The 16,641-nt window shown below is 34.0% G+C and overlaps 1 protein-coding gene across 1 annotated transcript in view; it reads left to right on the forward strand.

Annotated features, from left to right (window-relative positions):
• The window catches only part of TBC1D32 (TBC1 domain family member 32), a 176,046-nt gene that overhangs the window by 69,934 nt on the left and 89,471 nt on the right, over positions 1 to 16,641 (forward strand). The window contains exons 19-22 of the mRNA XM_007454903.1: positions 4,340 to 4,478; positions 7,071 to 7,158; positions 9,003 to 9,121; positions 11,894 to 12,010. Coding sequence (XP_007454965.1) covers positions 4,340 to 4,478; positions 7,071 to 7,158; positions 9,003 to 9,121; positions 11,894 to 12,010 — 463 coding nt within the window. The remainder of the gene's footprint in view (positions 1 to 4,339; positions 4,479 to 7,070; positions 7,159 to 9,002; positions 9,122 to 11,893; positions 12,011 to 16,641) is intronic.

The raw sequence follows: 16,641 nt of genomic DNA on the forward strand, positions 1-16,641 counted from the left end.
CAGGAAAACAAGTGAAAGGGGATTGAGAATGGATATTAAAAGAAGGAATCTACATCAGCCATTCTAACTTTAATACATTTTGATATGTAGTACTTTCATTATTAAGCTCTTATAAATATTGAGAAATTTCTATCTTGATTTTACTCTTTAAATCCATGAAATATTTGGAATACATTTAAGTTTCCAAACATAGTTTGTTTTTTTTTTTACTACTATATTTTACTGTTGACTTCTAATTCAATTCTGTTCTTTTCAGAAAATATAGATTGCATAATATGTATCCTTTTAGGTTGGTTGAGATTTTGTGTTGTAGTACAGGGCCAATCAAAACAAAAATCTGTCCTGGCTTGAAAAGACTATTTTATGTTTTATATTGGAAGTAGAGATATTCTAAGTTTTTAATATTTCCACCAATATTTTGTTTTGTCTGCATATGTATAATCATTCACTATAAAAGTTGATTTGTCCATTTCTCTTTGTAATTCTGGGGTTTTGTTTTACATACTTATATTTTATGCTATTAGGAACATAATTCACTGTTTCTTGGGAACTTTTTATTATATAGTATTTCATTACTGCTTTGCCTTAAGTTTTATCCTGTATGTTACTAATATTGCTAAATATACTTGGCTTTAGTTAGTATTTGCAGAGTACATGAGTTAAGAATGTGTCTGATTGCGAATAGCTCAGTAAGGCTTTCTTTTTCTCATAAAGCAAGAAGTCTCATGGAATACTATTCAGGCATTGACTTACTGATGTGGTTTGAGACCCCAGCCTCCTCTTCTTTTTCATTATTAATGTTTTTTTGGGGTTTTTTTGCCCTCAAGTTTGCACAGTGGCTAACCTCTAGACTCACAGCTGCTTTTGAAGAGGAAAAAGGTTGTAGAGACAAATGGCTTCTTTTCATGATGCTTTGTCTTTTATTTAGGAAAGAAATCTCTTCTCATTAACATTTTTGTGAACATCTTACTGGATTTGCTGTATGGCCACTTCTTGCTGGATGGGAGCAAGATAAAAAAGGAGTTTAGATGGAGGTTGGGTCAGCCTGTTAACACCAAGTATATTTTTCATCTCTTTATTTCCTATCATTCAGAGCAGTAAATTTTGAATTTTTATCCAATCTGATAATCTCTATTTTTTACTAGATGAGTTGAAGTTTTTTACATTTTTGCAATGCTGATATTTGGGGCTTATTTTTCTTATTTTGTACTTTCTATTTTTATTCTATTTTCTTTGCTTTTCTCCCTTTATTGCCTTATCTTAGATCAATAAATTTAATCCTGTTTTTCCCTTGGTTTTGACTTTATAAGTCACTGTTCTGTTTCTTAAGTGGTTGTTCCTAAGTTCTCAATATACATATTTAACCATATGTTTTTCTAAGAAAGTAAGAAGTAATTGGGTATTATATCATGTTTTGAAAAGCATTATGGAGTTTAGCATACTTTGACCAGTTGCTGCTCCTCTAAATACTCCATGACTGTCTTGTTATAGTTATCCAGAATTTTGGTTTTATACTGTTTAATCACCTGATTTATTTCTTCACACAGATATTAAATATTTTGACATGTTTATTATTTTAGGCCATTTGTTGAAACTTGTAGGCCGTTCTTTCTGATAAGCTCACTTTTTTCCCTTATAAGTTTCTAAATATAGTTATCCTTTGATTGTTCTTAATGGTTTGAGGGTAGTAAACTGTCCGTATCTTTCTGTGTCTGATAGTAGCTATTCTCTTTCCAGCCCACACAAACCACCCCCACCCTGTCCACAGCTTTTGAGGGCTCACATTCTCTCTCCTCTAAATGGTAGTTTATCTGGGTATCAAAGTTTTGATAGACAATCATTTCTTATTATTATTTGAGGCTTTACTCCACTGTCTTCTAGAATAAGTAGTAACTGATAAGCCTGTTAGTATAATCACTTTTATTTTATAGGTCATATCTTTTCTCTCTCATAGCTTTTAATTTCTTTTGGGGGATGTTTGCTATTTCTGTGTGATTTAAGTTTATCCTGCTTGGTACTTTTTTTTAATTTTTATTTTATTTTGGAGTATAGTTGATTAACTCCTGCTTGGTACTTTGAATGTTCTTTTGATCGATAGACTGGAGTGGCATCTTTCTTCAAATCTAGAAAATTCTTAGTATTTTTCAAATATTTCTTCGATTCTCTTGAAGCTTTTACTAGATGTATTTGAAAACTTTTAGTATGTTCTGTCTCATCTGTTTTCTCAAACATTTATTTCTTATCTAGCTACCATTCAATTCAATAATTCTTTGTGGCTGAGAGTTTTTCCATTTGCTTTTTAAAATTAATTAATTAATTAATTTGTTTTTGGCTGTGTTGGGTCTTCATTGCTGCGCACGGGCTTTCTCATTGCAGCGAGTGGGGGCTCCTCTTCGTTGGGGTGCACGGGCTTCTCATCGCGGTGGCTTCTCTTGTTGTGGAGCATGGGCTCTAGGTGTGTAGGCTTCAGTAGCTGTGGTATGCAGGCTCAGTAGTTGTGGCGCACGGGCTTAGTTGCTCTGCGGCATGTGAGATCTTCCTGGACTAGGGCTCAAACCCATGTCCCCTGCATTGGCAGGCAGATTCTTATCCACTGCGCTACCAGGGAAGTCCCCCCATTTGCTTTTTAAGTGGGTTTTTAAACAAATACTTCCAAGATTTCCAATGGGTTGTTTAAAAAAATATCTACCTGTTCTTTATTTCTGCTTTTTGCTTCAGTTTTAATGGAAGAGTAAAAAATTTCCTTTGAGTATCATAAATAAAGCTAGTCATTATTTCTAAATTATTTCAGCTGGAATGAATTCATTTAACGAATGTTGATTCTGCTGGCTCTTAGCTTTAGATGTCTTTTGAAGTTTGATTGCAAGTCCATTTAAAAATGAGTCTTTTTTTCCTTCACTACTTTCCTCCCTTCTGCCCTCCCTCATTTCCCCCACTTTCTATTTCTATATTCATTCTTCCCTGTCCAGCAGTTTTATGTTTTTTTCTTTTACCCCTATGATTTAAATAAACATTGTATTGGCATTTTGAGGCTCCTGTTGGTGATGATGAGAATACTGCATATACTGTTAAAAGTTAGAAGATGAATTGATTATCTGCTCATTTCTAGAAATGAAGCTTTCTCTGTATCTTCAAGTCTCCTTAGGCTTATGGCTTGTCAAAAGCCCCAATTTTAGTCAGTTTTATACATATGTAAGTATTTTGTTTATATATTTTCTTTATATAAATTATATATTTTAATTAAACATATGTTATTTTTAGTAGTCTTACCCAGTCATGAATCTTAAGCAGTGAGCTTACTGCTGGTCATACATCTCATATGCAATTCTTTGAGTCCTTTATATCCTAATGGAGCCAAATTTGGTTTCCATTGCTTGCATTTGCCTCAGAACTAGTCCTACTTCTTTGTCCAAGGGATATTTATTTTGTGTTTGAACATGGTTATATCTTTGGCCATTGCTGTGTGATCACTGATCGATATGTGTCGGCATGTACTGATTGTTCCTTTTCTGATCAGAAAAGTTCTGGATTTCAGATCTCTTACCAGTTTCAAAACATACTTCTGAAACTTCCTTGGGCAAAAGACAGGCACACTTTTCCATGCTCTGTTTCACTGTACATATAAACATTTGATTTTGACCTATTTTAATATCCAGTTTTTTTTTTCTAGGCAAGTAGGAATATCCAGTAGGGTGGGTAGAAAATTTTCTCTTACATCTGATACTTCAGATGAAGTGCTGATATCCTCTCTTGTGTTTCCAAATTGCTAGCTCTTACTCTCCTATTTACTGTGTGTCTTCTGAATGTTTCAAGTTGTTTTCTTTGTCTTTTCTTTTTCTCTGGAGAATGTTACTGGCCTTTTAGAAGTATTTTGAGAAAAAATGTTATTCTCCAAAAGTAAGACTAAGAACCAATGACAATAAAGATAAAATGCCTGATATGCTTTAGAAAGTCAGAAGACAGATACTCCTTAATGAAAAGAAAGTATAGAAATAATGGAGAGTTGGGGCTTGGGGAATCCAGGCACAGCAGAATTATAATAGGAAAACAATGAAATTAAGACCTAGTTGAGAGAATCTAGGTGTAATGAAAATGCTGACATGTTCAGTTAATACTTGATTCATTTAGTGAAGGAAAATTATTGGATAGAAGAAATAAGAAAAACAACTCACTGTCAAGGAAACCATGATGTTTATCTTATTTTTAAACATTTGAGTACTTTGTAGCCAATGTGTACTCTATAAATTTAATTGTTAGTAGTATTAAGCTGGGTTTTTTTTGTTGTTTTCAGTTTTAAGTACAATAAAGACGTTCATACCTTTCTTTTTACCTGTTTCAGTATGGCTTGGGAAGAGAATTTGTTAGACGATTTACTAAATTTTGCTGCCACTCCCAAAGGACTACAGCTTCTTCAAAGAACAGGTGCCATCAATGAATGTGTGACATTTATGTTCAACCAATACACAAAAGAATTACAGGTGCGAATTACCATCTGCCACAGGCAAAAGGAACTTTCCTTTCTGTAAAAGCCATTAAGAACATTATTCTGTTTTCTTTGTGTGAAGAGATTATTAAACCTCAATTAAAAAACCATATAGCATTGTAATATTTAACGATATTTTTTCAGGAAAGCTTTAGAGAGTTGATGTTGGTATCTATGAGTATTTTACAGGCTGAAACAACTGGATGAAATTGAAAAACTCAGTTAATCATCTAGATGTTTTATAAATATGATATCAAACATCTGGCTATACTAAAACTCGGTGGAATTCCAGGAGAAAAACCTTTTGGGTCTAAGTGTATGTGTCAGTGGGAGTTTAGGGTTCACATTTTGGAAGAAATAAATATATTTGTAGAGGAGTTTTGTTATTGGTACTATTAAATAAAATTTACTATAAATTTAGCCCTTTATCAGACAGAGATCATTGAGGTATATTCATCATTTTGCTGTTACAGTAAATATCCCTAGACATCAAGGCTTCTTAGGATCATAGGTATGCTTTTAAAGGTGTTTCCTTTATCTCTGGAAGCTATTGTTTCTTGATGTTTAGACTTCTTTTTGTAGCCTAGCAGAAGAGGCTAGGGCCTCTTGGGGATCTTTTTTTTTTTTTATAAGAGCACTAATTCCATTCGTGAGCATTCTCTACCTTCACAACCTAACAGCCTCCCAAAGGCTCCACTTCCTACCATTACTTCCAGGGCTTAGGATTTCAACATAGGAATTTTGAGAGGAGATAGACATTCAGAATGTAGCAAATATAGAAGGTTTTCAGGCCTTTAGTTTAAATAAATTGTGTTTTTATCTGCTGGTGAGTTTGAATTTCTCCTTGTGTACTAGTTAACCATTTGGGTTTCCCTTTTTTTTTCTTTCCATTTTTGAAAATATTCAAGCAACTGAGAGATATTTTTCTTTCTCATTCAGATTCTTGAGACCATGTAGACACAGCTTTTTACTGTTGTAATAATATACCTAGGACTAGATGTCTTTTTTTATATTCATAAATTTTAAAACAATCTGGTCTTCCTTTTAATATACTGTTTGTTTTAATAGAAGATGTTGTTCCCTGGACATCAGTAACTTACAACCATATAATTTAGTACAATAGTTTAATGTTGATTTACACCATTCAAGACATTTTTTGAACATTTAGATTCTCAGTTATCTTGTAAGAAGGCAACTAGACTTTCCTTAATTTTGCTGAAGAGAAATTGGAGATCCAGGCTGGTTATAAATGATATGCTTATGTTCACACATGTAGTTATTGATGGTAGTAATACTGGAACTCAGATTAGTCTTAACAATGTCCGTGAAATCTAAGTCTTGTTTAGTGAAGCCCCTCTAGCTTCTCTGAAGTTTTCCTCTGCCTTTCCTTTTTAGTATTTAGTGTTGATCTGGAAGACCCCTGTGGCTGCTAATATCTGAATCAGCAGTGTCCTTTGGGATGATTGATGAGTAAGGTGTTTTTTCCATTGTCATGGAAGAAGGCAAGTGGGAAAAAAGATAGACATTTATCTTGCTGTATTTCTGTGTTATCCCACTGCGGAACTAATGGATGATAATTTAGGAAAATGGAAAATAAGAGTAATAAAAATGGAAAAGGAAGGCAAATTTATAGAGAGATGAGCAGCAAAAAATTTTAAGAAATAAACCTAATTGTTTCCCATGGTCTTGTAGTCCCCCCCTGCCTTTTTTTATTTTTTTTGCCCTTAACATGGAATGTATAGTATTTTAAAAATTTGATAAAAACATATCCTTATCCTTTTAATGAAATGTTGAAAAATACAAATTCTAAATGGTTAGCTCTGTTTAGAAGTCAAACACTTTGTCTAAGGTCAGGCTGACCTATAAAGTCTGAGGAAGGAGGAATATTTTATAATGTCTTTATTTTCTTATTCTGATTTCTGCTAAGAGATACTTCTGAACTGTACCATGAATACATGGATGATATTCTTTGTGAAATAACAAATTATTTAAGGTTTTCTACAATGTTGTTTAGAAACCTGTATATTAAATGAGGATTGTGTGTGTGTGCGCATATGCGTGTATATACCTTCCTTCTTTAGGAAAAAAATCACATGGCCTCTAAAACTGTCACTTTTAAGAAGATACCATTATTCTTTTTAAAGTTGTTTATTTGAAAGCCCAGTTAAAAAACTGGCAGTCAATACACATTAATTAATGAGAATTTGTTATCAAAGAACCAACCTAAAGAATAAAATAGTAAGATAACAGAAATTAGAATTGGAAGGAGTTTCTCTTCATCTGGTCCAAAGTCCCTTATTTTATATATAAAGAGACATAGAGACATAGTGACTTGTTTAGGGTCATGAAGCAACATAGTTTTAGGGCTGGTTCCAGAACCTAGATCTCTGAAACAAGATTATCAAAAATATTACATTAGTATTAACTCACTGATTGTTATAGTTTGAGTTTTTTCTGCTCTTGTTATCCTTCCTTGAAAGACTGTCCAGCATTTTAATAAAGAAATCAGTAACTCTACATGTAACATGTAAGTAAAATATTAGCATGCTGTGTTTTCCTGCTTCTCATTATTCCTTATTTATGTTAGATCAACAGGCATAAAAAGTTTGGCTATGGAGTTCTGGTTACACACGTGGCATCAACAGCAGCAGGTGCAGTAGCACTGCAAAGTTCAGGTAAGTTCTTTAGAATTATAATTTAAATAAAATGAGTGAGTCTATACAAAATTTGACTGCCATGATCAAGTATCAGGTATTTCACTCAAAAGTTCTTTTTCCCAAGTTAGGCCTTAGGTAAAAGAATGTTATTGGGATTTCCTTTTTACCTTTTCTCTTCCATGAAACCCCACTAGGAATTTTTTTTTTCTCTGTAAAAAAATATATAAATTTTTTCTTTCCTCAGAACAATGGTGCATAATGATCTAAACTGAGTTATATTTGATGGCTTTAAGAAGCCTTCATCTTATAAATCAAAAGTTTGTCATCCTCTCTTGGTATAATTGCATCTGATAGGATTTAATGCTCAGTTTCAGTGAATTACATATAAATCAGGATTTCCAGTCATAATAATCACACATACATGCCATTTTCTTATTCCTTTTTCTCTTCCTTTCTTGAAAGATTCTCTCTCACCCACTTAATTTTCACCACTATTTTGGAGTTTGTAGTTGGCATGTATTGAATATTATCTACTACAGATTGGATTTTTAAGACATTCTAACATTGGGAGATTTAATATATTGTATATTAAGGTTATCTGAACCCTGAACCAGAGACAAGATGTAATCTCTAATAGAGATGCTGTGATTATATTTAAGTGTTAGAAGTGAAGAATCATAACATCAGTGGTCACTATTGATTCTCTCCTCAAATGTAAATATTTTTCTATAGTGTATCTTAAATATTTTTTGGCTGGACTAATTTGGAATACTTATGAAACACGTTTCTTGCAGAAGCTGCCCTAAGCTGAGCCACTTACTCTTTTACTTAAAATAAAATCCAATTTATTTATAGTATTGAGGGACACATTAATAGAAGCATTTGAAGACTAGATTCAATTCCAGATTTTCTTGTTGCTCAAGTCATTAAGCTTCTAAGCCTCATATATCCAACTTTTCTTGAGAGGATTAAATGCAGTTTTTCATAGGACAAAGGAAGGAAGACTAACACTGCTCGAGTTCCTCTGATGTCTTGGTACTATATTGGGACCTCTGTGTATATCATCCCATTTATACTTTATGGCAACCCTCAAATGCAACACTTTTCTCAGCTTTCAAATCGGGAACTGATGCTCTTAGAAGTCAAAAGATTCAAGGACATGTAACTAACAAGCTGGCAGATTTGTAACTTGAACACTGCTATTTTCGATTTCAGAGCCTATATGTTTTCCATTGTACCAGAGGACCCTTTCTGCTCTAATGTGTTATTACAAACTTACTGATTTATGATTAGGTGTTCTGTTTTGCACCTTTCCATATGCTTTGATTCCTCATAAAGGAATTTGATAATTGGGCTTAATAATCACTTTCATTTAGATTTATAGTATCTGACTCAGGAGAATTTAAAGACTGTATAGAGCCAGAAGTTGTATGAAGTGGAGAATTGTTCTCAGCATATGGAAATGCAAAAAAATTGTTACACTAAAGAAAGGGAACACACTCTCTTTGGATGTTTACTGTGCCTCCAGGATACCTCCTCCTTTACACACATACACCCCAGCTTTCAGGCTGCATTTCACTATTAGCTTATTTGCTGAGTAACATGTAAACCTTATTTTTTTCAGGAAAACATGCTTAGAGAGGTCATTGGCTAAAGGATAAAAACTGGGGCTCAAAATTCAATCCTCTAGGGAAATAGTCTTTGAGAGTTTAGGCATTCCATAGTTATATGATAATGAGCCAACAAGGATACAAGTATGTCTTCTGTCAGTGTGGACCAGTCTTGTCAGAAAGATAATTATGTCTTTCCTCCATAATCCAAAGAAGTAGTATATTATAAATATGATGTAAAATTCTTCTTAGGGTTTATTAATGCACTTTTAACTGAATTATGGGCCAATCTGGAATGTGGAAGAGATGATGTTAGGGTAACCCATCCCAAATCTACTCCAGTGGACCCTATTGACCGAAGCTGTCAAAAGGTAAGAAATGATTTAACTAACAATGTATAGATTTGAAATATCTCTCTCAAATTACTTCATCCAGACCTTAATCTATATTCATTTACAACCAGCAACCTTTCCTAATTTTTTTCCCTCCTTGCTTTTATTTCTAAATTTTTACTTTTAAAATAAACTTAGTAAAAGACAAATACCAGTGTTTCCTGTGAATTGTCTTGCAAGGACGTTTTTCTTTTAGGATATTCCTACTATAATTATTCTCAATTAATAAACAGTACACACCAGACATATTAAAAAAACAAAACAACAAATGCCGACTCAAAGGAAGTAGAAAAAGAACAAACAAACCCAAATTTAATAGAAGGAAAGAAATAATAAAAACCATAGCAGAAATAGAGACTAAGAAACCAATAGAAAAGATCAGTGAAACTAAGAGCTGGTTTTTTTAAAAGATAAATAAAATTGATAAACCTTTAGCCAGACTTCTCAAGAAAAGAGAGGAGCCAAATAAATTGGAAATGAAAAAGAAGTTAGAGTCAGTACCACAGAAATCATGATATTACTATGAACAATTATATGCCAATAAAATGGACAGCCTAGAAGAAATTGTATATTTCTAGGAATTTATCCATCTCCCAAGACTGAATCGGAAAGAAATACAAAATATGAGCAGACAGATGACCAGTAACAAAATTGAATCAGTAATTTTTAAAAACTCCCAACAAAAGTCCAGGATCAGATGGCTTCACAGGTGAATTATACCAAACATTTAAAGAGTTAATGCTTTTCTTTCTCAAACTATTACAAGTTTGAGAGGAAGGAATGCATCAGAATTCAGTCTGTGGCTGGCATCACCCTGATTCCACAGCAAAAGACTGTGAAAAAAATAAAAAATACAGGCCAATATCACTGAATGTAGTTGCAGAAATCCTTAATAAAATACTAGCAAATCAAATTCAACCATACATTAAAAGGATCATACACCATGATCAAGTGGATTTATCCCAGGGATGCAGGGATGGTTCAGTATCTGCAAATCAGTTGTTGTAATATACCACATTAACAATTGAAGAATAAAAATCATATGATCATCTCAATAGATACAGTAAAAGCATTCGACAAAATTCAACATTTATGAATTTCTCAACATTCACTGATATATGAATGGATAAAGAAGATGTAGCATAGGTATAGAATGAAATATTACTCAGCCATAGAATAGAATGAAATCTTGCCATTTATGACAACATGGATGGACCTAGAGAGTATTATGGTAAGTGAAATAAGTCAGATGGAGAAAGACAAATACCATATGATTTCACTTTTTTTTTTGTATGGTAAGTTCTAGAATTTATTGTAAAATGAGATTTTTCTAACTATCCACAAAACTTATGTTTAAGGTTTTTCTTATATGTTGCTTTATTCAAAAAATATTTTTGAAGTTAAAATTAATATGAATAGTATTTGGTCAAATATGAACAACTACAGCAACGAGGCTGCACTGTCTATGAATGTGAATATGTGAAGAAAAACATCATTTACTAATTTGTAGAAGATAAAAAAGTTAACCTGATTTCACTTATATGAGGAATCTAAAAAATGAAGCAAAATGAACAAACATAACAGTCATAGATTCACAATAGACAGGTGGTTGCCAGAGGGAAGTGTGGTGGGGGAATGAGTGAAATAGGTGATAGAAATTAAGAGATACAAACTTTCAGTACAAAATACATGAGTCAACGTGATGAAATGTATAGTGGTGAGTATAGTCAATAATAGTGTAATATCTTTATGGTGGTAAAGGTGGTCAAAATGTACAAAGTTTCAGTTACAAGTAAGTAGTAGGGATGTAATGTACAATATGATTAATATAATTACCACTGTTTTATGTTATATGAAAATTTTTGAGTAAATCCTAAGAATTCTCATCACAAAGAAATTTATTTTTTCTATTTAATGTTGTATCTATATGAGATGATGGATGTTCACTAAACCTATGGTAATCATTTCCTGATTATGTAAGTCAAATCATTATGCTGTACACCTTAAACTTATGTAGTGTTATATATCAATTATCTCAAACTGGAAGTAAAAAACAAAGCTGAAACAAAAACCAACCAACCAAAACTAAGAAAGTCTTGAACACTTAGACTCAAATCTAATAGAAAATTGTCATGATTATTTGAAGGAGGGGGTGGGCAGAAGATTTGACACTGAAGAGAAGAAAGGTGTCAGTAAAGTGCCTTGAAAGTCATGCTAAGGAATTTAGATCTGATGTTTAGTAATGGGCAACCACTGCATGCTTCTGCATAGGGGATCCAAAGAATGAACTGTGCTGGAGAAAAAATTTCCAGTGAATGTAGTTAAAGGATAAAGATAGCCTTGTGACCTGAGTGCTATAATGTATAGAATTTATTATCTTGCTCCAGAGCCCCAAAATATTTTTCTTATATTTTCTTATGCATCAGATATAACAGTGCAAAGAATGAGAATGATGGCTCATTTCATTTTTTTGTCAGAACCTAACTTTCAAGAGATACGTGATATTTTAAAGCATTTTCCAGTTCTCATTTATGTTTTGTTACAGTTATGTATTGTTAGTACATGGATTATTGTTGACGTTAACTATTTTGTACTTACCATAGATGCATATATTTCAGTTATATGGATTGGTTAGGCTTATTTTAAAAATTGCCCTTCGCATTAATAACTCTTCCGTGGATGTGATTAAAAAAAAAATGAACCATTTGAACGATTGGTTTTTTCTCCCCTTCCCACCTCCCCCCACCCCAGTCTTTTCTAGCCCTGGTGAACCTGTTATCTTATCCTGCTGTTTATGAGCTTGTAGGCAATCAAGGTCTTCCTAATAAAGAAGAATATTCTCTTCGTGAAGTCCCATCGAGGGTTATTGTAAGTCATTTTCTTTTAATCTTTCATTCTTATAGTGCCGCTTTTTAAGATTTGTAGTAAAAATGCAATTTAACAGAAAAAAAGGTATACTAAATCACATTTAAAGACTGTTTGATTTATTAACCTATAGAATTTTAGCTTCTGAATTATCTGTAAATGAAATCTTTGATCCGACTGTCTAACAGTGGTGGCACCTATTGAAATAACAAGGTTAAGGCTTCCCAACTAGGAAGGAGATTTGGCATATGTAGAAGTATGTGTATGAATTATTTTTAGGTGGCTTACATTAATAAATTGTATCCAAGGAGTCCAGTGCATTTTCTGCCTATATTTTAAATGAACTACGTATTACTGCCCCATGAGGGCAGTATATACATATTTATTTAATTTGAGACTTATTTTATATTCATACTCTAAGATGGGTAATTTGTTTTAATCATTCAGAGACATTTAGTTCCTCATCTTTGGGTAAGTTTATGAATTGAACACACATAAATATGTGTATATATGCATTAGTAAAGAATTATTTAGTTCTGAAATTCTATTGTTAATCATTACTTTTATTTCTGGTCACTTTGTCCTGTGTGTTGTCCTTTTTTTACGGTTTTGACATTTTGAATTCTAATTCTTTTTGACCCTAAACATTTTATTTTTTTAAACTTTCTCTACTTTGGGAAATTTTTGATGACGTATATGAATGAAATATAAAGATAGGTATTTTTATCATTAAATGTTTATATTCTTGAAGTGTTCCAATTTTATCTTATCCTTGTATCTTGGCACTTTTTTTTTGCTTAATTTTTAAATTTATTTTTTTATACAGCAGGTTCCTATTAGTCATCAATTTTATACACATCAGTGTATACATGTTAATCCCAATCTCCCAATTCATCCCCCCACCCCTCCTTACCCCCCGCGGCTTTCCCCCCTTGGTGTCCATACGTTTGTTCTCTACATCTGTGTCTCAATTTCTGTATCTTGGCACTTCTTAAGTACTTTCATAATTAGCCATTTATGCGCCTATCCTCCCTACTATACTGTGAGGGCCTGAGAGCAAGTAGGATATCTTAGTCATATTTACATATAGAACATAGTAGATATCCAGTGAATGATTTTTAAAAATATTTCTAATATTATTACCTTTATTGAAATCTGTTATGGAACACAAGTACAAATGAATTATTTAATCTAGCGCAATGGCTTGGATGTTTGTTCTCAAGTTTTCGTGGATGTTCTACAATGCATAGTCAGAAATATCTTTCCACTTATGTTAGGATTGGTCTTTTAGTTTTTTTAAATAAATTTATTTATTTATTTTTGGCTGCGTTGGGTCTTTGTTGCTGCGTGCGGGCTTTCTCTAGTTGCGGTGAGCAGGGACCACTCTTCATTGCAATGCACGGGCTTCTCATTGCGGTGGCTTCTCTTGTTGTGGAGCATGGGCTCTAGGCGCATGGGCTTCAGTAGTTGTGGTGCTCGGGCTCAGTAGTTGTGGCCTGCGAGCTCTAGAGCACAGGCTCAGTAGTTGTGGCGCACGGGCTTAGTTGCTTCGTGGCATGTGGGACCTTCCAGGACCAGGGATCGAACCCTCATCCCTTGCATTGGAAGATGGATTCTCAACCACTGGACCACCAGGACGTCCTGCTCCTCTATCTTTGTGATTACTCCTTAGTGGTACGTAGAGCTCTTACTCATGCCTTTTTACAGTTACATAGTGCTCTTGTGTGGATGTACTAGAGCTTATTTATCCAGTTGTCTATTGGTGAACACTTGGTTTCTTTCAGTCTTTTGTTATTATCAATTATGCCAAAATTAATAGCCTTGGCTTATCTTGTGTTTACCAGTATGTCTGTAATTTTTTTTTGTATTGCTGCATAACAAATTGCTACCAACTTAGCAAATTAAAACACCCACTTATTATAGGTCAGAAGTCAAGTACTGTGCGCCTGGGTTTTCTGCTCAGAGTATTAAAAAGACTGGAATCAAAATGTTGGCCAGGTTGCATGCTTGTCTGGAGGCTCTGGGGAAAAATCCACGATAACAAATTCATTCTTGTTATTGGCAGAAGTCAGTTGCTTACAGTTGTGAGATTGAAGTGCCTGATTTCCTGCTGGCTGTCAGCAGGGGGCTGCTTTCAGGGCTTTGTCAGATTGTTCCCTCCATGTCAGCATTGAAGAACTTCACTCATGCTTTGAATCTCTCTGACTTCCTCTTCTGTGACCAGTCAGAGAAAACTCTGCTTTTAAGTGTCTCATGTGATGAGATCAGAGCCACCCTGATAATCTCCTCTTAAAATCAACTAATTAAGGGCTTTAATTACATCTGCAAAATCTCTTTACAGCACTACCTATTGATACATTAGTGTTTAAGGCCTGAGAATCTTGGGGCCATCTTAGAATTCTGCCTACTACTGATTTGGGGGCTGGATTTCTGTAAGTGGGATCACTGCGTTGAAAGGTAAATTCATATGTAATTTTGGTATGTATTGCTAGATTTCCAACCACAGGGAATAATTCTTCTGCATTCCCATCAATAAGATATTACAGTGCTTGTTTCCTGGCAGGCTCATAGAAGATAATGTGGTCGATGGTTTAGATATTTGTCTGACAGGAAAGAAGTGTTAATTTATATTTTTCTCATTATGAGCAGAATATTTTTTCATATGTTTAATGTCCATTGACGTTTCTTCTTCTCATAGTGGTCTTTCAACTTATTTTTTGCTTTTTTTCTATTTGTGTTATGTTTCTCAATTTTAAGAAATTCTTTATACTTTAAGAATATTTGGCCTTCACTCTTCATGGTTTCCTATTGAATATCTACCAAAATTCTAAGCCCTGGAACAACTTCCAACTTGTACTTGTTTATATTAAAGATGAATGACACAAAATATTCTTTTCCTCTGACAGATATATTTTTCAACTGCTTTTCTATTTCTTTTCTATTTATATACGTTGTATACTAGGTTGGACCCCTTTAGTTATTGGAGAAACTCAATTTGAATTAGTTTAGGCAAAAAAGGAATTGACTTACCATCTTGCAATAAAATCAGGGACAAGTGGCAATAGAACTTTGAATTCAGTCAGGTCGACATCTGTCTCTCTTGCTTTCCCCACCCCCTTTCTTATTGCTCTCCATTTTGACTTTATTGAAGGGCATATACATAGTATAGTGGTTAAGAGTTTGTATTCTGAAGCCAGACTGCCTGGATTAGATTCCTGGTTCTGCCTCTTACAAGCTGTGGGACCTTGGACAAGTTTGACCCATTTTCTCCTCTGTTAAAAAGAGGGCAATACTGTTACTATCTCAGGGTTGTAAGAATTCAGTTAATTGAATTAAATTAAATATAAAAGTTTAAATCACTGACTGGCAGATAAGTGGTATATAATTTTTTGCTGTAATTATTATTAATATGTTCTTCTGCAGATGGTGTCCTCTATAGAAGAACACACGGGAGGGACTACCTGTCATTCCATACAGACATGTTCACCATCCCCCCTTGTATTAGTTTCCTAGGGCCACCATAACAAATTACCACAAAGTGGGTGGCTTAAAACAACAAATTTATCCTCTCTCAGTTCTGGAGGCCAGAAGTCTGAAATCAAGTTGTCAACAGGACTACATTCCCTCCAGAGTTTCCAGGGGAGAATCCTTCCTTGCCTCTTCTCATTTCTGGTGGTTTCAGGCATTTCATAGCTTGTTACTGCATCCCTCCAATTTCTGCCTCCATCTTCACGTGGCCGTCTCCTTTTCTTTCTTAAATCTCCCTTTGTCTTTCTCTTATAAGAACACTTGTCATTAGATTTAGGGCCCACTTGCCTAATACAGGATGATCTTATTCTCAAGATCCTTAATTTAATTACCTCTGCAAAGACCTTTTTCCAAATAGGGTAACAATCATAGGTTCTGGGGATTAGAACATAGACATATCTTTTTTTTAGAGGGAGTCACCATTCAACTCACTACACCACCAGAGTAGCATTTTCCTCTACCTCCTGTCTATAGACTGAATGTTTGTATACCCCCCAAATTCATATATTGAAACCTCATTCCCAGTGTGATAATATTTGGAGGTAAGGTCTTTATAGGGTGACTAGTGCCTTATTAAAAACCCTAGAGAAACCTCTCACCTCTTCTGCCATCTGAAGACACAGCAAAAAGATGACAGATTGTGAACTAGAAAGTAGGTCGTCACCAGACAAAATCTCTGGCAACTTGATGTTGGACTAACCAGCCTCCAGAACTGTGAGAAATAAACTTTGTTATATATAAGCCACTCAGTCTATGCTATTCTATTACAGCATCCAGAATGGACTAAGACACTCCCCACTTTGAAAAATCCCAAGGGAGGACCTTAATAGACTGAGTTTTGTTCATGGATGTTTATGAACTAACCAATCACAAACCACTCCTAATAGTGCAGGTATAGGAGTATTGGCATTATGGTTGACATATTCCTCACCCTTCACTTGGCCCTTTCTTAAGTAAAAGGGATCAGATAGCACAAACACAGCCATTGGGACAATTGTAAACATAATAGGCACTCAAACATATATTGATTTATAGAGAATGCATATTCCTCTTTGTTTTTCCAGTCGTGGTTTCATTCTGGCTTACTAGATTACTGAACATATTCT

This window comes from Lipotes vexillifer, unplaced genomic scaffold (genome assembly GCF_000442215.2).
Source record: "Lipotes vexillifer unplaced genomic scaffold, Lipotes_vexillifer_v1.1 scaffold58, whole genome shotgun sequence".
In the NCBI taxonomy this organism is placed as follows: domain Eukaryota; kingdom Metazoa; phylum Chordata; class Mammalia; order Artiodactyla; family Lipotidae; genus Lipotes; species Lipotes vexillifer.